Genomic DNA, 24,794 nt, shown 5'->3' with positions numbered 1-24,794 from the left:
GTGTAACGTCAGCATTTCTATGGGATATCAACACATTCTGATACATTCCTTTGCTTTCCTGGAGAGTGAAAAAACAGGCACTACTGTCATTCATACAACTCTTGATACCCTTGGGCACCTCTAGTTCTCAAACGGCTTTAGCTCTTAAAGCTACGACACAAGCACATCCTAAGAATCTTTAACCTGCAGTCCCAGTATGGAGTGAACAAAATAGGTATATGGAGGAATTCATATACAAAAGGAAGACCCTTTTTAACAGGTCTGCCAACCTGCACTAATCACTGAGGACCATACTATCAAAGAGAAGTCTACAATCAAATATTTTCAATTTGGCAGATGTACCTAAAGAGCAGGCTGACTTTTGTGCTCGAATAATAGTAACATCAAGAAAAATTTTTAATAGCCAAGTAATATTTCAACGATGCTCTCAAACACATGAACATTTTTATTGCTCTCAAACCAGAAGAGTTCTTTTATTCAGAGCAAATCTTAACAGAAAACACCTTGACTATAAGAGCAAATCTTACATGTCCCACAGCACTCAGGAAAACTAAATTGTATTATAGGGTGTGTGTTTTCTTCATTATGAATATAAAACAACTTTTAAAGAACTTTTATTTGCAAATCCAAGTTCTTGGGTAACATATTTTATGAAAGTATGCTTAAAATGAGTTAAAATTCATACATACACACACCAAGTTTCAATGTCAAGACAAGATCATTAGAAGCAAAAGATAAGTGCTTTTACCTCCCATAAGCTTGCCACAGGATACCTCTTCTTGTCTTTGTCGCTCCTAAACACAAATACAGAACAGGGGATTGGCAAAGGAAGGTGCATTAGAACACAAGAGTATATCATTTTTCTCTAGAAATAATCTCTCCTTGTAAAATTATTTATTGTTCTTGCTAAAATCTAAATCCTGTATAATAAAAAGGTAATATGCAAATTGACCCTAATGGCAGAACGAATGGTAACAACCCGTCGCTATGATGTGCACTGACTACCCGGGGGCAGATGCTCAATGCAGGATCTGCCCCCTGGTGGTCAGTGCACTTCCACAGCGGGAGCGCCACTCAGCCAGAAGCTGGCTCATGGCTGGCTAGCGCAGCAACTATAGCAGGAGCCTCTCCTGCCTCCATGGCAGCGCTAAGGATGTCCAACTAACAGCTTAGGCCCACTACCCGCAGGGAGCGGGCCTAAGCCGCAGTCGGACATCCCCCGAGGGCTCCTGGGCTGCCAGAGGGATGTCTGACTGCCAGCTTAGGCCCAATCCCCCAGGGAGTGAACCTAAGCCGGCAGGTGGAAATCCTCCAAGGGGTCCCAGACTGTGAGAGGGTGCAAGGCCGGCTAAGGGACACCACCCCGCCACCCAAGTGCACAAATTTTCATGCACCAGGCCTCTAGTATACAATAAAATCAGGTAAGTAAAATTATAAAGGATTACTACATCTATATATTTTTTCCACTTATAGAGCTCTTATGCTGTATTTAATCAGCCAATACTACAAGTCTTTAATTTAAGAAGTAAAAACTATTTATGACTTTTTCCCTTAAAAAAAAAAAATCAACATATTGAGCTTCATCATTAATTATATAATTTAGCTAGTCTAGAAATACTCTAAAATACTGGGGGGAGGGGGAATCAGTACTCTTATAAATGATAAAAGTTTATTCTCTCTCAAAGTAAAAGTTCAATAAAACTCTTCCATATAACAGATTATATTGAAAAGCAAAGGTGACAAAATGAATATAAAAGGAGCTCTCTATAAAAATAAACCTACAGCCCTAGCCAGTTTGGCTCAGTGGATAGAGTGCTGGTCTGCAGACTGAAGGGTCCTGGGTTTGATTCTAGTCAAGGGCACATGCCTGGGTTACGGGCTCCATCCCCCCCAGTGGGGGGCTTGCAGCAGGCAGGCAATCAATGATTCTCTCTCATCACTGATGTTTCTATCTCTCTCTCCCTCTTCCTTCCTCTCTGAAATCAGTAAAAATATATTTTAAAAAATAAAAATAAAGTAAACCTACAGCCCTGGTTGGGTGGCTATTGGTTGGAAAGTCATCCCATACACCAAAAGGTTGCAGGCTCAAATTCTGGTCAGGGCACATAACTAGGTTGCGGGTTTGATCCCAGCTTGGGGTGCATAAGGGGTAAGAGGGAGGAGGAAGGCAACAGATCAATGTTTCTCTCTCATATGACTATTTCTCTCACTCTCCCATTCTCTCTCTCTAAAATCAATAAGTATATCCACACGTGAGAATTTAAAAAAATGAAGAAGCCTACCAACCATTACAGATTCTTTCCATTTCTCATGAATCACTTTAGCCAGATTCAGATCTATGTGAACCACACAATCCTCAACTGTTAGAGACCCTTGTAAGGAGAAAAAAGAAAATATAATCATTACTCATATATTTGCAGAACACATACTCAACCACTTTATGGATCATAATACTAATTGGTGTCATTAGTTACTAACCTATGTTTCTAGTTCTCTTGGAATATTTTTGTTTATTTAATGTCATTGCTTTCACATTTCTTGGCTGCTGCAATTATACAATACTTCATATATTTAAGTTAATCATGTCCATCAGTCTAAAATTTAATTTATTCATTTCCATTAGATGAGACTTTTCAATAAGTGTGTTCTAAGAAATTAATCTTGCCTTATATGTATCTGGAGTAGCTCCTAAGGGTTAATAAAGGTTCATTTGTGTAAATAAGTTGCAGTAAGTATCAGAGAAAACTTTCAAATATATGCATGGGATAAATATAAACTCTGTATAAATACTATTTCTTCAAATGACATTTTTTTAAATCCTCTACAAACACAGTGTCAAAAAGAAGCCCTGGCCGGTGTGGCTCAGTTGGTTGAGCATCGTCCTGTGCACCAAAGGGTAGCAGGTTCGATTCCCGGTCAGAGCACATATCCAGGTTGCAGGTTCAAAGCACATACAGGAGGCAACCTATCAATATTTCTCTCTCACACTGATGTCTGTCTGTCTGTCTGTCTCTCTCCTTCTTCCTCTCCCTCTCCCTTCCTCTCAAAAATCAAAAGGAAATAAGGGAGACAACACAAATTACTTTTCTATTTCAATTAACATGGAATAATTTTTAAATTGAAATAGAACTCTCTCCCCTAACCAGTTTGGCTCAGTGGCTAGAGCATCGGCCTGCAGACTCAAGGGTCCCAGGTTCGATTCTGGTCAAGGGCATGTACCTTGGTTGCAGGCACATCCCTAATGGGTGTGCAGGAGGCAGCTGATCGATGTTTCTAACTCTCTATCCCTTTCCCTTCCTCTCTGTAAAAAATCAATAAAATATATTTTAAAAAAAAAGAAAGAAAGAAAAAGAAATAGAACTCTCTATATTCTATTCACATAAAGACACACATACAGCTAATTTAATTTTTCCTTACCTGAATCAATACCAACAGGGCCAAATAATTCATTGAGCTGAAAAGCCAGTTCAGGGGGTAATGCCAATTCCAGACAGTCTATGGTAAGAGATTTGGTCATCACTGGTGTGGGATTCAATATCTCAGTTTTATCTTCCTCACTAACTCCAGCTGGCAAAGTACTCCCTGCCATTAGAATTTTTTCCATTTCCTGTTCATCTTCATTCATATATTCTTCACTGTTAGGAAACTTCATATAGTCCTTTGGAAGATTCTCATGTTTTGTTATTTCACAAGAGTCAGAAAAATAAATTTCTTCATTTAACTGGAGATTTGAAGTGCTCGATACAGAGTTTAAAATATCAGACAAATTCAAAGAAGAATGCATACTGTCTCCAATGTCTGTAACTTCTAGAGTCTTCTCCATTTCACTCCAATCTTGAGCAGGAGTAGCTTTTACAGTACCTGAAAAAGACTGGTTAATATTATGTACAACTGGAAGTTCTGCCTGACTATTAAGAAGTACTTCATTGGTATTCTTTAGATCCATGGTGACATTAGGAAATAGACTTATTAATCCAGGTTTTTCAGTAGTTGTAGCTCTTATTTCTGCCTGCTCTGAGTGTCCCTTTTCTGAATCACAGGTAGATTGTGCATTCGTGCTAGTGATACCAATCTCGTGGCTAAAGTCTGGCACAGAATTAGAATCTTCCAAGGTTCCTCTTTGGCTAATAATTTCCTTCAAATTAAATCCTAGAGAAAATGGCCCAATTTGTGTTTCATCATATGATTTTTGGGTATTCTCAAATTCAGTATCCTCACATAATTTAGTTTCAGAATCCAACAAAAGGCTTGTAGCCCAAATAATATCTTTGTTACATCTCTCATATAAGTCTTTTAGGGCTTCTAATGAAAAAGATCCAAATAGTTTACAAAGAATATTAAGATTTTCAGATTCATCAGCACTGGTAAGCTCACTTTCTTCAACAAACGTGCTTTTATCATACATTACCCGATAGGGAATTGTTTCTTGAACATCTAAGTTTGTGTTAATATTGAAAGCTTTGGGTTTAAATCCATCTAACCTTCCTGTTAATACTCTCACAGAATCTGAAACACTAATTTTATTCTTTTCTATTTTCCATAAGAGAGCAAAATCCTGTGGTTCAGTCTGGGTACATGTGCCTACTTCCATTCCAGGGACTTCTTTAGGCTTTCCCTCTGGAAATTCAGCTGAAGTCTCTGCTCCTACTACCCCAGCAATAGTTGGAGCACTATTGGTAAAAGTAAGAGACAACGTGTGTTGCCCATGAATCATTTTATTTGGACAAGTCTTATTCTCACAGGTCATTTCACTAGATAGCATTTCAGAACTTCCTAGAATAGCACTACCCAACGTTTTTAGTTCTTCAGTGCTTGTGCCCCAACAGGCCTCATGTGCCGTGTATGAGGATATTTCACTCATAATGTCATTAGTTCCAAATTCTAGGCTGGGTTCATTTAAAACAGCCTTTGGCGTTCTTGATCTGTGCTCTCTCTGAGCTAAAGAATCAGATGAAGGCCAGTCGCCCACAATGTTGAATGAGTTTTTTTCAGTATTTGTGCAAGCATCATAGTGACAGCTACTAAAAGCTTCTGAAGCATCATTACATTGTGACTTCTTGTCATCCTCTACACTTTCATGTGGACATCCTGGTTGCTGGGTATTACCCATATTCACAGACAGACCATTATCTAATACTTTGCGTGATGGAGGACAATTATACTTTTTGTCATTTTGTACAGATGAAGCCTTTTCCGTTTTTCGGTTCCTTTTTGTCCTCTGACCAATAGTTTTATCAACTGGCCAATCACCAACAAAATTTGATAGCTCATGTCTCGGACACTTTTCTAAAGTTGATTTGCTTTTTTGTTTTCCAAAAGCTTTTTTCTTTACCACTGCTCTTTCTTCCAATATTTCACCAGGTGAAGAATTTTCATTCTGAAGTGATGCAGTACTTGAAAGATCACAGTCTTCTTGATTATTTTCACTATAGCTAATACTTTGTGACAATCTCTCTACAAAACTATCTGTATCGGTTTTACTATATTCTTCTTCAGAAGCCATTTCGACTTGCTCTTCTTTTTCATTTTTGTCTGTTACTCCTACTTTGCTTTCAGAATCAGAAAAATACGTGTCTGGAACTTCCTCAATTAAAGCACTCTGAATGTTAGGAGTCACACCACTTCCTTTGTTTAAATCTGCACTAGGGAGACATGTGACATTCTCAGGTAACACAGCTTCTTTGGTCACTTCAAGTTTCTTCTCTTCAATTAACTCTATGTGCTTCAGAGATGAGGATAAGACATTTTCTTCTTTTTCAGAGGTAACGTCTTCATTGTCTTTTGGGCTGTAAGATTTTTTTAAGGTGTTATAAGGAAGCCTCTTAATGTTACTATTAACATTGTGATTTAAATTTAAAAAGCATTCAACTGAAAAGACACGTAACATTTATTTAGTCTAAAAGTTCTAAAAATATGATACATTAAAATTTTAAAAGCTAATCTTGGTCTTTCTGTAATACACTATGAACACATCTCTTTGTTGTAGCCCCAACCTAGCAAAATGTTTGGCATATAGGAAGCACTAAAACTTTTTTTAATTGAATAATATGAGATTTTAAGTTGTTTATTATGCATAAATATTAAAGTTATGTTTCTAAATGTGTTCCCAGAAAAGGGCACACCTCCCTGGTTTCTTTCCTACCTGATTAAGCTTAACAATGTGAAACTAGGTCTGCCTCCATATCACCTACCTGCCATTTGCTACAGAGGAAAATGTTTAAGCTTCATTTACAAATCACAGAGAGTCAACCAACATGATTTGCACAGTTAAAAGAAATGAGAGCTAGGGAACAAAGCGCTCAGTGGAGATGTCACTTGTTAAATTTTTTAAAACCATCCTTAATGTTAATTTCAGACTCAGAGCACTTTTGCCTAATCATTACTTTCCTTATCAATATGTCAACTTATCTTCCTTACTTTCTTTACTCCAGGAGCTCTCAAAGTCTCACCTCTCCCATAAAGCCTTCCTACTGAAATCACAAGCACTGAGTTTCCTATATGCCAGATGCTATTCTAATCTAAGTCCTTTACAAGTGTTAATTCATAATCCTTATGAAATCCTAGGAGGAAAGTGTTATTTTACCATTTTAGAACTGAAACTGAAGAATGGAGAGATTTTATGGTTACATATTATAGAACTTTGGGAAGGAAGCCAGGAAATAAGGCTCAAGAATCCATGTTTATCACTTCACAACACCTCAATGAAAAGGAATTCATGAATTTTCCCTTCCCACCTCCCAACTTCTTTTTAATAGAACCTCTCCATACATTACCATTATAAAATATGGGCAATTCAGACCTCTATATATATTTAAAGTTCTTCTTTACTCATTTATTCAATTGTTTATATGTCCTAAATTTTTAACAGAATCAGTACTATCCTGGATTATACACTTTCCAAAGGCTATGACTTGGCCCAGGCTCAGTTGGTTGGAGCATCGTCTCATACACCAGGTCATAAGTTTGATTCCTGGTCAGAACACACACCTAGGTTGTGGGTTTGATACCCAGTCAGAGTCCATATGAGAGGTAACTGATAGATGTACCTTACATCAATGTCTGTTTCTCTCTCTCTCTCTTCCCCCCCCCCACCTTCTTCCCTCTCTAAAATCAATAATTAAAAAAGTCTATGATTTGCATTACTTAGTAAAATTATACCATTAATAATTAATTTGTACACCCTAGCCAGTTTCGCTCAGTGGATAGAGCATCGGCCTGGGAACTGAAGGAACCCAGGTTTGATTCCGGTCAAAGGCACATGCCTGGGTTGCGGGCTCAATCCCCAGTAGGGGGCTTGCATTAGGCAGCTGATCAATGACTCTCTGTCATCATGATGTTTCTATCTCTGTTTCCATTTCTCTCTGAAACCAATAAAAATATTTTTTTAATTTAATTTTTACTATACTAGCATGACAGCATTATTTTACTAATATCAAAGGAAACTATATGTGATTATCTATCCTAGCTAATAAAAGAAACATGGTAATTAGCCATATGTCCACTACCCTTCCCATTGGCTAATCAGGGCGATATGTAAATTAACTGCCAGCCAAGATGGCGGCCGGCAGCCAGGCAGCTTGAAGCGAACATGAGGCTTGCTTGCTTCAGTGACGGAGGACTCCAACGTTCCCCACCTGCCTCTGCCGGCCTCTGAGCTTGCAGTTTGAAACATTGTTACAAATATAGAACCTAAACAAAACCCCAGAAACCTGCTTTCAGCCAGCCGGGATCTCAGAGCTGGAGTTGAAACAGTGTTTCGATTATAGAACCCAAACAAACCAGATACCTGCTTTCAGCAGCCGAGGCCTAAGAGCTGGAGCCAAGCCTCAGAGCGAAAGCTGACCCAGAATAAAAAAAAAAAAAAGAAAAAAAGGAGCGGTTGGGAGCTTCAGTCACCCGCCAGCCTGAAAACAGCCCTCAGCCCCTCACCCAGGCACCCCAGTGGGGACCCCCACCCTGAAGGGTGTGTGACCAGCTGCAAACAGCCATCATCCCCTCATCCAGGCTGGCCAGACACCCCAGTGGGGACCCCCACCCTGAAGGGTGTGTGACCAGTTGCAAACAGCCATCATCCCCTCATCCAGGCTGGCCAGGCACCCCAGTGGAGTCCCCCACCCTGATCCAGGACACCCTTCAGGGCAAACCAGCCGGCCCCCACCCGTGCACCAGGCCTCTATCCTATATAGTAAAAGGGTAATATGCCTCCCAGCACCGGGATCAGCGAAGCCACGAGGCCTCCCAGCACCGGGATCAGCGTGACGGGGGCAGCACCCAAACCTCCTGATCGCCCTGCAGCTCTGTGTGTGACAGGGGGCGGGGCTACAACCTCCCTATCCGCCCTGCTCTGTTTGTGACAGGGAAGGCGCACCAACCCCCTGATCAGCCCTGCTCTGTGCCTGATAGGGGGGAGCTCCCCAACCCCGATAGCCCTGCGGCTCTGTGTGTGACAGGGTGAGGCGCCCCAACCCCCTAATCGGCCCTCCTCTGTGTGTGACAGGGTGCGGCGCCCCAACCCCCCCCTGCCCCCACGGGCCCTGTTCTGTGTGTGACGGGGTAGAGCCATAACCTCCCCATCAGCCCTGCCCTGAGTGTGAGAGTGGCGGCGCCCCAACCCCCTGATTGGCCCTGCTCTGAGGGTGGTAGAGGGCGATGCACCAACCGCCCCCCACGCGCCCTGCTCTGTGTGTGACGGGGTAGAGCCATAATCTCCCCATCGGCCCTGCCCTGAGTGTGACAGGGTGCAGCGCCCCAAACCCCTGACCCGCCCTGCTCTGTGTGTGACGGGGGCGGTGCCCCAACTCCCCTATCAGCCCTACTCTGTGAGTGACGGGGGGAGCTCCTCAACTCCCTGATCAGCCCTGCTCTGTGCATGACAGGGGGGAGCTCCCCAACCCCCTGATCGACCCTGCTCTGTGCGTGACAGGGTACGGAGCCCCAACCCCCCTGATGGGCCCTGCTCTGTGAGTGACAGGGGGCAGCGCCCCAATCCCCTGATTGGCCCTGCTCTGTGTGTGACAGGGGGTGGCGCCGCAACCTCCCCATCGACCCTGCCTTGAGTGTGACAGGGGGCGGTGCCCCAACCCCCCAATCGGCCCTACCCTGAGCGTGACTGAGGGTGGCATCGCAACCTCCCGATCCACCCTGCTCTGTGCATGACAGGGGGCGGCGCCCCAACTCCCCAATCGGCCCTGCTCTGAGCCCGACCAGGGGCTGCTGCACCTAGGGAATGGGCCTGCCCTCTGCCACCCGGGAGCAGCCCTAAGCCAGCAGGTCGTTATCTCCCAAGGGGTCCCAGACTGCGAGAGGGCACAGTCCGGGCTGAGGGACACCCCCTGTCCCCCGAGTGCACAAAAATTTGTGCACCGGGCCTCTAGTCTATATATAAAAGGCTAATACGCAAAGGGTCCCCTTGAGAGTTCAACCAGGAGTTCGATCACTTGCTATGACATGCGCTGACCACCAGGGGGAAGCACAGAACAAAGGAAGGCCCCGGCCAGCAGCTGGCAGCCAGGGTAGGGAGGCCCTGGCTAGCAGCCAGAAGGAAGGCCCGGGCAACAGCCAAAAGGCCACAATCAGCCCTGATCGCCGGCCAGGCCTACAGACCATATCCATGCATGAATTTCGTGCACCGGGCCTCTAGTGCATGAAATAATAACAATGAGGAGATAAGTTAACAGATAAAGATTAGAATAGCAGGAAGTTACATAATTAAGACAGGAATATTCAGGGTATAAACATGGCCCCACAAAATGCCCTGACAATGAAAAACCTCTCATCATCACTCAAACTTTTACTTTTCCTGCTAATCATATACATCTTGCTTCAGGTAAGAATATATATATATATAAGCTGTACAAGTTATCTGGCAGTGATTTCACAAGCCAGTGATTTCACAATATAATTTTTTTTAATTATGTTTTACATTGAATATTTGTGCATAGTGACTTTAACCTACCTAGAACTTTGGTCCTCAAAAGAATATGCACATAACTCAACACGTTCAATTTTTTCTGGCACTGAAGAACTCATGATTATTGGCACTGAAACAAAACGTTGATAGTGTTCCAACATTCTTGTTATTTTTTCTTTGCTTACCCCATGAATATTACGCCTAAAAAATCCAGATGAGAAAAAGATAAGGATATTAGAAATTAAGCTTTTAAAACAATCAGAAAAAATAATGTCATAAAAAACAATATATTTATAATGCATAAAAATAACAAAGCTGGTTTATTATGAATAACATATACTATTTGAATCTAATTTTCATTTTATTCAGGATGTCTTAAATTATCATTTTCTTAAATCATTCCATATAATCTTTTCCAAATAACCTTTATCAATTTGGGGGGAAAATGCGCAGATCCTACTAACTTTAAAAGTTATTCTCAAGCTCTGCAAAAAAAAAAAAAAAAAAAAAAAAAGAATCTCATAAGAATATGACCATCATTTCAAGGTTTTAATTAATATTAAATAGTGAGTAAAAAAATTCCAGACTAGATGTTCCAAAGGACCCTCCTGCTGCAAAACCTGAAACCTAACTAAATTAAAGCAAGCATACATTTTAATACATTTTAAGTTCAAACAAAGAAAAATAAATCCTAATATTTAAAATCTCAGATGTCCAAATATGAAGTTTGTTATAGTTGTGACTTCACTCATGATGGTTTATTTCTTGGTGTGTTTTTGTTTATGAGCTTATATTTAATGGAACCTAACATGCTCGGATCTTTAGGGCTTAAACTGGGAGTGCTTTCATTCATGCAGTATCTGAAATTGCATCTTCCGGGACACTATGCTTTAGTCTTATTTAAAGAAAGCATCTTACTTGCAACTCCTGTCTAAGGTTGGGTCCAAGGCTTAGGGTCTGGATCCAGGGCTAATATTAACATTTGCCACCTGGAAAATCTGGCTTTCATATTTACCTACCTCGATCTTGTCTGGTTTCAGATCACAGAGAAGCAAAGAGAAAATATGAAAGGAAAGTTAAGAGACATAGACATTGAGGACAGAGCAAAAGGTCTAGTATACGTTTAATCCAAGTCCCAGAAAGAGAAATGAGAGTACATGGGACAGAAGCAATTTAAAGAAAAACGGCTGCGAATTTTCCAGAACTGATGAAAAAAATCAAGCCCGTGATCTCAGAAGCCCAACAAATCCCATAAAAGATAAATAATAAGAAATCCACAACTAGAAACATAGTACTGAAATTGTCATTCAAAGATAAAGAGATGATATCGAAAGCAACCGGAAATTAAAAAACAAAAAAGTCACCTACAAAAAAATTAAAATTACAACTAACTTTACAACAAAAATGGAAGTCAAAGAGAGTCAAATGTTATCTTCAATAACAGAAACTGTCCATCTAGAATTTATACATTAGCAAAAGTACTTTAAAAGAATGAGGACAATAATAGGATTTTCAGATTTAAAAAAAAAGTGTGACATAAAGCAGGCCTACACTGTAAAGAAAATCCTAAAAGATCAATGTCAGGCAGAAGGAAATTCCCAGATGAAAGATCTATACTGAAAGAAAAATTAAGCACAAAGTGCTAACTCCTTGAGTAAAAACAAACAGTATCTGTACATTCTGGATAATCACAGCATTAAAGTTGGAAGAGGGGTATTCACAGCATGTAAGTGTATTAGAGTTAAAATGTTTAGAGGAGTAAAGCTAAGAAAATGCTTCAACTTTAAAATTTGCATGATAAAATTTTCAATGTAACACTAGAAAAATAAAAATAGTACATAAAATTTCCAAATTAGCACAGAAGAAAAAAATGAATAAGAGAATTTGCATACAATAAAAAAATAATAAAACATGATAGGAAAAAAATTTCAAATATATAATTTTCTGTGATAGAAGATAAAACAATCACAGAAAAGGTGAGATAAATAGAAAGCAGAGACAGTAAGAAGCAAAACCAATTATATGAAAAACCAAAATAACCATAAAAGAACTAACAATTAAAAGCCAAAGATAAACAGAGTGGATTTATTAAAAACCCAACCATACTGGTTATAAGAAATATACCTAAACACAAAGATACTGAAAGGTTGAAAATGAAAGTATAAAAAAAAAAAAAATCACACTCAAATATAACTAAAAGGAAGCTGGTAAAATTCTGTTAGTATTAGACAAATTAGATTTTGTAAAAAAAATTAATATTAAGAAAAAGAGAAAATTGCTAAACAAAGATAAAATATTCAATGAATCAGAGGTATATAAAAATCTTAAGCTTCTATACACTTCAAAATACATCCTCAGAATATATAGAGTGAAAATAGGCAAAGTTATAAGGAGAAACTAACATATTCAACACAATATAGAGAGATTTCAACACATCTCTCTCACAGATTTCCTCATATTAATCCATCAAGCAAAGTTTTAAAAATAAAAATAAAGCTATGGGAGATGTGAACAACAGAATAAAAATATATTAACACACCATAACCAGTATACATTCTTATCAAGCAAATGTAAAACATTTATTTAAAAAACTGACAATGAACTAGACCATAAATACATTTTTTAAAATATCTCATAATTGGTATCACACAAACTGTATAATCTTACCTACTGAAGTTGAAAACAAATTTTTTTAAGATAAATTTAAAAACCATCTGTTCAGGAATTTAAAAGCATAGTTCTAAATAACCCAAGGGCTAAAGAATAAAATTAATCATAATGTGAATTAAAAAACAAATGGCAAAAAGAAAGTATTATATATTAAAATTCTGGGAGCAGCTAACATAGTACCCAGTGAAATTTATAGCACCAAATTATATTACAAAGTGACCTAAACTTTCAAGTAAAGACTTTTTTAAAATACAAGAATATACAAAGCAAAATAAATTTTTTGAAAAGCACAGATAGAATAAAAGAGAAGCAGAAATATAAAAAATTAAATATAAAACTTATAATAGAAAGATCAATCAACCAAAGTTATTTGAAAAGGCTAATAAAAAGTCTGATCTCTGGTGAGAATAGTCAAGAAAAAAGAAGGGAGATACACATAAACATATTAAGATGAGAAGGGGAACTTAAGTATAGATACAGCAGAGATGTAAATGGTAAGAGAATACGATAATTGTTTTAATAGTCTTAATAAATTTGAAAACTTTGGTGTAATGGAAAAATTTCAACTGAACCTTCTCAGAAAGAAAACACCAGATCCGGATAGTTTTGTAAGTAAATGCTATCAAATATTCAAACTTACATATACTCATAAAAGAGAAAAAGAAGAACTACTTCCCAACCAATTTTATGAACTTAAAACCATGATACCAAAGCCAGGCAAGGCAGGGCAAGGAAGAAAAATATATAGGCTAATCTCACTCATTTATACAGATAATGTATCAAAAGAATAGAAAGAAATAAAGTACTGGTCTATTATATATGGATGAACCTTGAACCATTAAACTAAGTGAAAGATGCCAGATACAAAAGGCCACATATTAGTAGGATTCCATTTATATGCAAAATCCAGAATAGACAATCCACAGAGAAAGAAAAACCAATTTGTGCCTGCCAAAGTGGGGGGGGGGGGGGGGGGGACGGACTGGAAGTGACTGATAGCAGGTTCGGGGTTTCTTTTTGAATAGTTGCTCAACATTGTGAATACACTAAAATTAGGTTGTCCTTTAGTTAGTATCGGAATTAGTTAAAATTGCCAAGAGAGTCTAGTCTGTCCTTGTCCTGAGTTAACGTTTTTATTCAAGTCAAACAACCAAACAAAGAAGGGGGGAGGTGAAATACCTGGACAACTGAACAGCTGGGCATCTGCTACCTTTCCCATCTCTGTCTCCTCACTTCCTGGCAGTATTCTAAGTCACTAGGCAGCTACAATAATTTGTTCCTCCCAGTAGCACAAGGTTCAAGTATGCCAAACCTTAGCATCTGTTCTAGTTCAGATAATGACATAATATTATTAGTATTAAAGTATTGCCTATATAAGGACAATTGGAATTATTCTGTTAATTAACTCAATTTTAGGAACAAAAAAGATACAAACTCTTCATAAACTGAATAAAAAGCCTATGCTTTTTGATATACAAAATTTGTTATCAATTTTTAAATGGCAAAGCTGCAATCTAATCCATTTTGTTTCATTCATTATTCATAAGGGAGAAAAATCTCAATAGATTTTCTATCACTATCATGAAATAAAAAATATATTAAGTAGTCTCCCAAGTTTTACCTCGCAAGTTCCTTTGGTTTGAACTTCCACCATGTGTCTGGTTCCCGGAAAAGGACTTTATATTTATGCTTTTGAGACTGAAAACAAAAAAGATAAAAGCTTTTATAAATAATTACATATATGAAACCAAATTCATTGTATCCAATTCAAAGCATGTTAAAACTGAACCCAAAAGCTTATCTAATCTTGGGGGGGGGGGGGGGGCTGATAATCCTCACCTGAGGACATTTTTCCATTGGTTTTTCTAAAATATATTTGTATTGATTTCAGAGAGGAAGGGATAGCAAAAGAGAACAGAAACATCAATGATGAGAGAATTATTGATTGGATGCCTCCTGCACGCCCCCTACTAGCGATTGAAACCACAAACCAGGCGTGTGCCCCTGACCAGAATCAACTAGGGCCCTTTCAATCCACAGGCCAACTTTCTACCCACTAAGCCAAACCGGTCGGGGCTCCATTAATTTTTAGACAGTGGAAGGGAGGGGGAGAGACAGAGAGAAAGAAACATCAATGTGAGAAAGACACATCAACTGGTTGCCTCCTGCACACACCCGGACAGGACCAGGGAACAAGCTTACAACCAAAGAATGTGCCCTTGACCAAAATCAAACCCAGGACCCTTTAGACCTCGGGGCAAAGCTCTATCTACTGAGCCAAACCCACTTGATGAGTATGTTAAATTGGTAAAATGCACAATCTCTTTGACCCAGCAATTAACTTCCAGAAATTTATGCTACTGATAGTTATAAGAGTATAAAGATATGTACACAACAGGATATCCAGTTCACCATTATTTGTAACTAGAGGCCCGGTGTACAAAAATTTGTGCACTCGGGGAGAGGGGGGCCGTCAGCCTGGCCTGTGCCCTCTCACAGTCTGGGACCCCTCGGGGGATGACCATCTGCTGGCTTAGGCCTGCTCCCCAGGGGATTGGGCCTAAGTTGGCAGTCAGACATCCCTCTGGCAGCCCGGCAGCCCTCGGGGATGTCCACTTGCCAGCGGGGAGCAGGCCTAAACTGCAATCGGACATCCTTAGCACTGCTAAGGAGGCAGGAGAGGCTCCCACCACCACTGCTGTGCTGGCAGCCATCAGCCTTAGCTTGTGGCTGAGCAGAGCTCCTCCCATGTGAGAGCGCCCTGACCACCAGAGGGCAGCTCCTGCATTGAGCGTCTGCCCACTGGTGGTCAGTGTGTGTCATAGTGACCAGTCATTCCCAGTCCTTCTGCTGTTAGGGTCAGTTTGCATATTACCCTTTTACTATATAGGATAGAGGCCTGGTGCACGGGTGGGAGCCGGCTGGTTTGCCCTGAAGGGTGTCCCAGATCAGGGTGGGGGTCCCGCATGGGTGCCTGGCCAGTCTGGGTGAGGGGCTGAGGGCCATTTTCAGGCTGGAGGGTGACTGAAGCTCCCAACCTCTCCTTTTTTTCTTTTTCTTTTTTATTCTGGGATTTATTTACCTTCTATGGCTGTCACTGGAACTGAGAGCCGGCTTTAGCTCTGAGGCTCGGCTCCAGCTCTGAGACCTCGGCTGCTGAAAGCAGGTATCTGGGTTTGTTTACCTTCTATAATTGAAACACTGTTGCAGCTCCAGCTCTGAGGCCCGGCTGGCTGAAAGCAGGTTTCTGGGGTTTGTTTAGCTTCTATAATTGCAACATTGTTTCTTAGAGTGCAGCTCAGAAGCCAGAAGCGGCAGGCGGGGAACCTTGGCTTCCTCCATCACTGGAGCAAGCAAGCCTCCTGTTCGCTTCAGCTGCCTGGCTGCCGGCCGCCATCTTGGTTGCCAGTTAATTTGCATATCGCCCTGATTAGCCAATGGGAAGCATGTCAGAGGTATGGTTAATTACCATGTTTGTCTATTATTAGATAGGATAGCTAAATAAATAAATAAACTCAGTAGATTATGGAACTAGCTAAATAAGTGAGTGTATTTATGAAAATATTATATAATTTTCTAAATTCCATATGTACTAATGAGAAAAGGTCCTTAATATAAACGTTAAGAAAGTAAGATACAGAATTTTCCGCTGGGTAAAAGAGGATTATTCACATGTTTGTACATTAAAAGCATCTAACTCAAAGGAGTAAGATTGTAAGCATTCTTCTTTATGGTTTGAATATTACCATATACATGCATGACTTTTATAATTTCAAAACTATTTAAAATATCTCATTCTATTTTTTGAAACTCTGACTGTAATCTAAAAAGCCAAATCCTACACTTGTGCACTAACTAGATCCATCTCTTCTCTCCATCTCAAGGATAACTGATTTCAGCAATTCTTCCCTCTTTCTAAGGCAACATTAATTGTTCCCTCCTTCTTTTTTTTTTTTTTTTTTTTTTTTTTTTTGTAAATATATTTTATTGATTTTTTACAGAGAGGAAGGGAGAGAGATAGAGAGTTAGAAACATCGATGAGAGAGAAACATCGATCAGCTGCCTCCTGCACATCTCCTACTGGGGATATGCCTGCAACCCAGGTACATGCCCTTGACCGGAATCGAACCTGGGACCTTTCAGTCCGCAGACCAACGCTCTATCCACTGAGCCAAACCGGTTTTGGCAATTGTTCCCTCCTTCTTGAATCAATCCCATCACATTCAGTTTTTTCCCATCTTACTCTTCATCTCACTTCCCCTGCCAGCTATCTCCTTTTATTGTCCTGCTCTTTTTTGTAGGAAAATGTCTCAAAATAATTACTATATTCTCTGACTCCAATTTCTCTCCTAGGCTCGTAAACCCACTTCCATTGGCTATTCCACTTTAACTGAGCACCAAGACTATGAATTACTTACACATTGAAAAAAAATGCTATGGTGCCCTAGCTGGCTTGGCTCAGTGGCTAGAGCGTCGGCCTGCGGACTGAAGGGTCCCAGGTTCGATTCTGGCCAAGGGCACATGCCTGGGTTGCGGGTTAGATCCCCAGTGGGGGGCGTGTAGGAGGCAACCAATCAGTGATTCTCTCACATCATTGATGTTTCTAACTCTCTCCCCTTCTCCCTTCCTCTCTGAAATCAATAAAAATACATTTAAAAAAAATTTTTTTTTAAAAAAGAAAAAATGCTATGGTTAATTCTCAGCTCTCTCCTACTTGATCCTCAGCAGCTGTCACCACTCATCACTCTCTTCTTACACTTTTCACTACAACTAATGCTTTTCCTCCTACCCCACTGAGTGTTCTGTCTTTTGTGCTAGTCCCTCCTTTCCACCCAGACCTCTTCTCACAATGGAATGCCTCAGACTTAGTCCTTGCTCCTCTACTCCGATCTACATTCAATTCCTCAATAATATCACTCCATTCATTGGCTTTAAATATCATCCATATGGTAATGACTCTCGCCCTAGCTGGTCTGGCTCAGTGCATATAGTAATGACTCTCAAATATATACCTTTAGCCTATAAAAAGATGTCTCTCACATCGATGTTTCTCTTTGTCTCTCCCCCTCCCTTCTACTTTCTCTAAAAATCAATGGAAAAAAATCAATACAAAATTTGTTATCCATTTTTGAACTCCAAACTTATAGATCCAATTATCTATTCAGCAAACTTAACATATGCAAATCTCAACTTTCTAAAACTATTACCCTACATACACTCACCTCAAACCTATTCTACCTGAACCCTTCTCCACTGCAGCTGATGACAAGCTCCAGTACACAGGCCAAAAACCAACCTTAATGGCTCTCGTCATACCCAGCTGCTCTCTTTCACATCCACATCAATTCAACAAGAAATTCAGTTGGCTCTACTTTCAAAATATCTAGAATCTAATCACTACTCTACTCACTGGCACCTTCACTGCTACCATGTTGGTCTGAGCCACCTGCTCTTTGTTGCTATAGCCTTCTAGCTAGTCTCCCTGCTTCCATCCTTGCCACCGCCCCCCTCCCCTCAAAGTCTATTCTCAACACAGTACTACCATGTCACTACTCTGATCAAAACCCTATTATGGACTGAATGTTGGTGTCCCTTTAAACCCCATATGTGGAAACCCAAATCCCACCAGGTGACTATATCAGGAGATATGGCCTTTAAGGAGATAAGTATGGTTAAATGAGGTCATAATGGTGGGCACTGATCCTTATGAGACACTAGCCCTGGCCCGTGTGGCTAAGTGAATAGTGTCAATCTGCGTGCCAAAGGGTCATGGATTCATATCTGGGTTGCAGGTTCGATTTCCGGGATGGAACGGGAGGCAACCAATCATTGTGTCCCTCTCACATTGTTGCTTCTCTCTCTCTCTCTCTCTCTCTCTCTCTCTCTCTCTCTCTCTCCTGCCCCACCCCCCCCCCAGCTTCCTCCCTTTCACTCTCTCTAAAAATCAATGGAAAAAATATCCTCAAGTAAGGATTAACAACAACAACAAAAAAGAAGAGACACTAAATAACTCTCACTCTCTCCATCATGTGAGAACGCAGCAAGAAGATGGCCACCAGGAAGCCAGGAAGAGAAGTCTCACCAGAAACCAACCCTGCCAGACCTTAATCTGGGACTTCTATCCTCCAGAACTGTGAGAAAATAAATTTCTGTTGTTTAAGCCATCCAGTCTGTGGTATTTTGTTATGGCAGCCCGAGCAGACTAATACATCTTCCATATCACTCAAAGTAAAATCCAAAGTCCTACAGTGATCTATAAGCCCTTTCATAATCTGCCCTACCATCTCCCCAACCACCATTACATCTCTGACCTCGTCTCCCACTACTGATACCCTCAGTTTTGTGACAAGATGCCAAAAGTGGTCAATGCTACTGTCTGTCGTTATTGACAGAAAAGCCCAAAGTCAACCCAGACAATGAGGCAGAAGACATAATATCCTACAATGAGCCTACTTACTTTCATTTCCTCACCTCAGCACCAAATTTCATACAACTCATTCAGGGCCTGGCAACAGCCTGGGTCTCTAACTGCCTAAAGGGATGTCATGTAGCTCTTAGGATCAAATTAATTTTAAATGCACATAAACAGAAAAAAAGTAAAGACTATAAATTTAAAGATGTTTCCAAGTCCCATATCAATAGGAAAATCTTAATAATGTATTATTACTTGAGAGGATTCTGAATGACTTATATCAAGTTATATGATAGCCTACAAGGGAAGTTATACATATATACTTAAGACAAAGTAGTACATTTGCCAATTACTACTAAGTATACTTGACTACTCACTTATCTCCACCTCACTACCTAGCTACTTTTGTAAATGACAGTCAAGACGGTAATAGAGCCCTGGCCGGTTTGGCTCAGAGGCTAGAGTGTTGGCCCACGGACCAAAGGGTAACAGGTTCAATTCCCGATCAAGGGCATGTACCTGGGTTGCAGGTTCAATCCCCACTTTCCTACCCTCCGTCCCTTCCACTCTCTCTAAAGAAACCAATGGAAAAAATGCTATCCTCAGGTGATGATTAACAAGAAAACAAAAAAAAGGTGGTAATAGGTGGTTATCACCCAACTCTTCCACAGCTCTCATTATCTTGCAACTAAAAGAAGCAAAAAATTACAATTCCTGTTTACGTCTTTGTAAAGGAAAATGAGTAGGTACTCTACGATAAGCAGGAATCCTTTGTACTTCTGCATTGGGAGAACTAAGGAATCAATTTTGAAAAATTTTCAATTACTATATAAGAAAAAAGGAAAAAGAAAATGTTATAGAAGGCTGAAGGCTAAATGAAAATCAGAAACACAGTAATTTGAGGCTGCTTTTATTTTCTAAGTAGGAAAACAAAGTGTTAAAGAACTTTCTCAGATGACACCAAAAAGCCAAGTAAAGTTAACGGGGAAAGCATGACCTTATGGTGAATATATTAATGTAGAAATTAGAAACTCCTAAAGCCAGAAAGCAAAGCAAATCTCAGTTCCCACTAGATTAAAATGGAGTCTTTGTTTCCTCTATGACCTCTGCACAAAAGTAAAATCACATTGGCTTTCAAAGGACACAATTTTCTTCAGAAAGGTGAAGAATCACACCTTCAAAATAGGACAAGTGCACTATACACAGAAAAGGAAGTAGAGGATAGATGTGTTGAGGACGAAAGAGGAAGGATGACATTCATTCACACAAAAAAACATAAACTGAGCTTTTATGTGCCAGTCATGTGCTAATCTTGGGGGAATAACCAAACAATACTCACAAAAGCTTCATTCATCAATTTACTCAAGGAATGAGTATTTACTATATGCCAACCATAGTGCTATACCTTAGTAATTCAAAAACAGTCCCACCCTCAAGAAAATAGAGGTGGCCTAGGGCCAAATTCAGCTCACCAGCCAATATTTATTTGTACAGTCTACGATCTTTAAAAGTTTGTTAAGAGCCCTAGCCGGTTTGGCTCAGTGGATAGAGCATCGGCCTGCTGACCAAAGGGTCCCGGGTTCAATTCCAGTCAAGAGCACATACCTCAGTTGCAGTTGCAAGCTCCTCCCCAGCCTGGGCCCTAGTTGGGGAGCTTGCAGGAGTCAACCAATCGATGTGTTTCTCTCACATCAATATTTCTCTCTGTCTTTCCCTCTTTCTTCCACTCTCTCTAAAAATCAATGGAAAATATATCCTCAGGTGAGGATTAAAAAAAAAGTTTGCCCTAGTCTAGTGGTGGAAAATACTGACTTCTGCACATGGGCCACGAAGTTTCAATCGCACTGTAAGTGTGCGCCCACACATGGTATTTTGTGGAAGAGCCACACTCAAGGGGCCAAAGAGCCACATGTGGCTCGCGAGCCGCAGTTTGCTGACCACTGCCCTAGCCGGTATGACTCAGTGAATAGAGCATCGGACTGTGGACTGAAGAATCCCGGGTTCAATTCCCAGTGAGGGCACATGCCCGGGTTGCGGGCTTAATCCCCAATGTGGGGCGTGCAGGAGGCAGCCTATCAATGATTCTCTCTCGCCATTGATGTTTCTATTTCTCTCTCCCACTCCCTCTCCCTTCCTCTCTGAAATCAATAAAAACATGTAAAAAGAAAAAAAGTTTAGAAAGATAAGGAAAAAAAAGAATATGCACTAGAGACAGTACATGGCCTGCAAAACCTAAAATGTTTACTATCTGGCGTTTTGTAAGTTACCCAACCCATGGCATACTGATAAAAAGTGTGTTTAATGATATAACAGAGGTAAGCCAGGGTGCCATGAAAGCAGAAAGATTACCAACTCAGCTTTTTAGTAAGTTAATGAATGCTAACTTCCTGAAAAAAGTGACATCAAAGCTGGGCAAAAAGGAATCTGGCAAATTTAGAGAACTGAAAAGAGGAGTTTACAAAACTCTGAATTTCTCAGACTAGCAAAATTTCAAAAGAAATTTGGGGAATAACAAAGGACAACCAAATTTTGATTCTGCCAAATAAGAGCAATAAGAAAAAGTATTTAGCCTGCAGACCGAAGGGGCCCGGGTTCAATTCTGGTCAAGGGCATGTACCACATTTGCAGGCTTGATTACCAGCCCTGGTCGGGGTGTGTGCGGGAGGCAACTAATAGATGTGTATCTCTCACATTAATGCTTCTCTCTCTCTGTCCCTCCCCCTCCCTTCCACTCTCTCTAAAATTCAATGGAAAAATATCCTCATTAACAACAAAAATACAATCTTTGAATTTAAAAATTGAATCTCAGAAGTTGAAAATTGAAAAAATTTAGCTTTATGAAAAAAATTATTCTGTTTTCCTCATTTTGCTTAAGACCAGAGAAACCTCAGTTACAGACAGTCCATGGACTGCTTTAAGATTCATTTATGTAATTAACATCCCCAATAATTTGAAACCCACTATTATAAACATATGACAATATAAGGTACAAACCAAAGCAACATATGGCTTCATTTCCCATGCCTGTAGGTTTGTATTATCTATTATTATAGGAGATATCTTCTTTTCAAATGCTTCTTTTGCTGAAAAACACAAACAGAAAATCATTTTTAATAACAATATTAAGTATGAACTTGGTATTTTAAAAATCTGATAAAAAGTGTGTTGAATGATATAACAGAGGTTTCATAATTGCTTTCATAATTTGAAAGTCACAGTTATGTGCTAATTTTACTTACAACTCTACTTCTAAATATCACTTTTGAGTGCACAAAAAATTAAAATGCAGGTAAACATTGAATAATAAACACTAAAGTTATAATCAGAGAAAATTATTAAATAAAAACTGTATCGCCCTAACCAGTTTGACTCAGTGGATAAAGCGTTGGCCTGCAGACTGAAGGGTCCCAGGTTCGATTCCGGTCAAGGGCATGTACCTTGGTTGCAGGCACATCCCCAGTAGGAGGTGTGCAGGAGGCAGCTGATCGATGTTTCTCTCTCATCAATGTTTCTAACATGTTTCTAACTCTCAATCCCTCTCCCTTCCTCTCTGTAAAAAATCAATAAAATATATTTTTTTAAAAACTATATGATCTAAGTTTTACATGTGTGTCACATGTATTAGCAGCATAAATTTTTAAAAAGCTATCATTAAAAATACACTAAATGCAACAAGGTATCCTGGATAAGATTCTCAAACAAAAACACTTTTGTACAAAAACTAAAATCCAAATAAAGTATGGATTTTATTTAACAGTAATGTACCTGTGATATTATCTATCTATATAAAAGCCTAATATGCAAAACTGTCCCCTCGGGTGTTCGACTGGGAGACTGGGAGTTTGATCACTCGCTATGATGTGCACTGACCACCAGGGGGGCAGCGCGGAATGAAGGAAGGCCCCGGCCAGCAGCCAGAAGGCACCAATCGGCCCTGATCACCCGCCAGGCCTAGGGACCCTACCTATGCATGAATTTCGTGCACCAGGCCTCTAGTCACATATAATAAAAAATAGATATTTGGTCTTCATCCTGTTTCTGGCAAAGATCTCCCAAAACTGTTGTAATTTCCTAAGTGATGAAAGCTTAAAGATGTTTCTTATGTTAATAAAGTGATTTCTGAAAAGCACCTAAGGACGGGGACTGGTTTTCAGTGGAGCTAATTGGCGCTTAGAAGGTTGGAACTTACAGCCTTGGGGTTGGAGAGAGAAGATGAAAATTGAGTTCAACCACCTGTGACCAATGATTTACTCAATCATGCCTATGTAATGGAGCCTCCATAAAAACCCAAAACGACTGTTTGTAGAACTTCCAGGTTGGTGAACACCTAAGGGTACTGGGAGAGTGGTGAGCCTGGACTCAACTGCATAGACATTCCATGCCTTCTCCCCATACCTTGCCCAGTGGATCTCTTCACCTGGCTATTCCTGAGTTATATCTTTTTTTAATAAATTGATAAACCTGTAAGCACACAGGTTTTCCTGAGTTCTGTGAGACAGTCGTGCAAATTAATCAAACCTAAAGAGGGGGGATCACTGGGACTTCTAATTTGTAGCCCATAGGTCAGAAGCACAGGTAACAACCCAAGCTTTCAACTGGCATTTAAAGTGAAGGGCAGTCTTGTGAGACTGAGTCTTTTACGTGTGGAATGTGAGTCTATCTCTGGGTAAATAGTGTCAGAATTGAGGTGAATTCTTGGGCACCTGGGGAGCCCAACAATTGCTTATTGTTAGCCTACACACATACACCTACACACACACACACACACACACACACACACACACACACACACATGCACGCACACGTTGGAAGTGAGTTCAGAAACCCTTTTCAGTACCACTGTTAACTTCTTAGTCTTGAGAAAGGTGCCATGGTTATATCAGATGTTAACGTTAGGAGAAAATGGGTGAATGGTATGCATATAGAAACTCTATACTGCCTTTGCAACCTTTCCATAAATCTAAAATTATTCCAAAACAAAGTTTTAAAACAAAAAATAGAAACAAACACTCACAATCTAAAATGTAAAGCTTTGAAATAAAGTAAACATTATCATACACTGTTGTATAAGCGATTTTTTATAAAACTACCTTTTTTCCCAAGAAATTACACGACTCAGGGAATTAGTAATGAACCATAATAAATACGCCTTATAAGGGAATTATTTGCAAAGTTTTAAAAGTTCTGTATACTTTCTTACAACTCAATAATGAAAAGACAAATAATCCAATTTAAAAATGCAAAAGACTTGAACAGACAGCTCTTCAAAGCAGATAAACAAATGGCCAATAAACACATCATCAGCCAATGGGGAAATGCAAATCAAAACCACAATGACATACCCCTTCACAGCCACCAGGACAGCTACAATCAAAAAGACAGATAATAATGTGTTGGTGATGATGTGGGAAATTTGGAACTACTACTCACAACTACAGGGGAATGTAAAATTGTGCAGTTACTTTGGAAAACAGCTTGGCAGTTCCTAAAAATGTTAGACATACACATGTAAGTTTATAGCAACATTATTCATAATAGCCAAAAGGTGGAAACAACCCAAATGTTCAACAACTAAGTAAATAAATAAAATGTACCATATCTATGCAATGGAATATTATTCAGCCATAAGAAGGAATGAATCTTGAAAACATTATACTAGACCTCATAGTGTGCTCAGTGGTTAGAACGTCAGCCTGCACACTGAAGGGTTGTGGGTTCCATTCCCGGGCAAGGATAGCTACCTGGATTGCAGGTTGGATCCCCAGTCCGGTTGGGACTTGTGCGGGAGGCAAACAATCAATG

General features: G+C 39.9%; 1 protein-coding gene across 12 annotated transcripts in view; it reads right to left on the bottom strand.

The window, feature by feature from the left end:
• The window catches only part of N4BP2 (NEDD4 binding protein 2), an 81,603-nt gene that overhangs the window by 25,669 nt on the left and 31,140 nt on the right, over window positions 1-24,794 (bottom strand). For 11 of the 12 annotated variants that reach the window (XM_036331879.1, XM_036331898.1, XM_036331905.1 and 8 more), the window contains 6 exons: window positions 21,987-22,075; window positions 14,202-14,278; window positions 9,956-10,111; window positions 3,418-5,786; window positions 2,287-2,372; window positions 749-794 (listed from right to left, as the gene is read on the bottom strand). In XM_036331879.1, coding sequence (XP_036187772.1) covers window positions 749-794; window positions 2,287-2,372; window positions 3,418-5,786; window positions 9,956-10,111; window positions 14,202-14,278; window positions 21,987-22,075 — 2,823 coding nt within the window. The remainder of the gene's footprint in view (window positions 1-748; window positions 795-2,286; window positions 2,373-3,417; window positions 5,787-9,955; window positions 10,112-14,201; window positions 14,279-21,986; window positions 22,076-24,794) is intronic. The other variant, XM_036331936.1, reaches the window with a different exon arrangement.

This window comes from Myotis myotis, unplaced genomic scaffold (assembly GCF_014108235.1).
Source record: "Myotis myotis isolate mMyoMyo1 unplaced genomic scaffold, mMyoMyo1.p scaffold_m19_p_1, whole genome shotgun sequence".
In the NCBI taxonomy this organism is placed as follows: Eukaryota; Metazoa; Chordata; class Mammalia; order Chiroptera; family Vespertilionidae; genus Myotis; species Myotis myotis.
The sequence above is the reverse complement of the archived record's forward strand: the minus strand, read 5'-3'. Positions and strand labels throughout refer to the sequence as shown.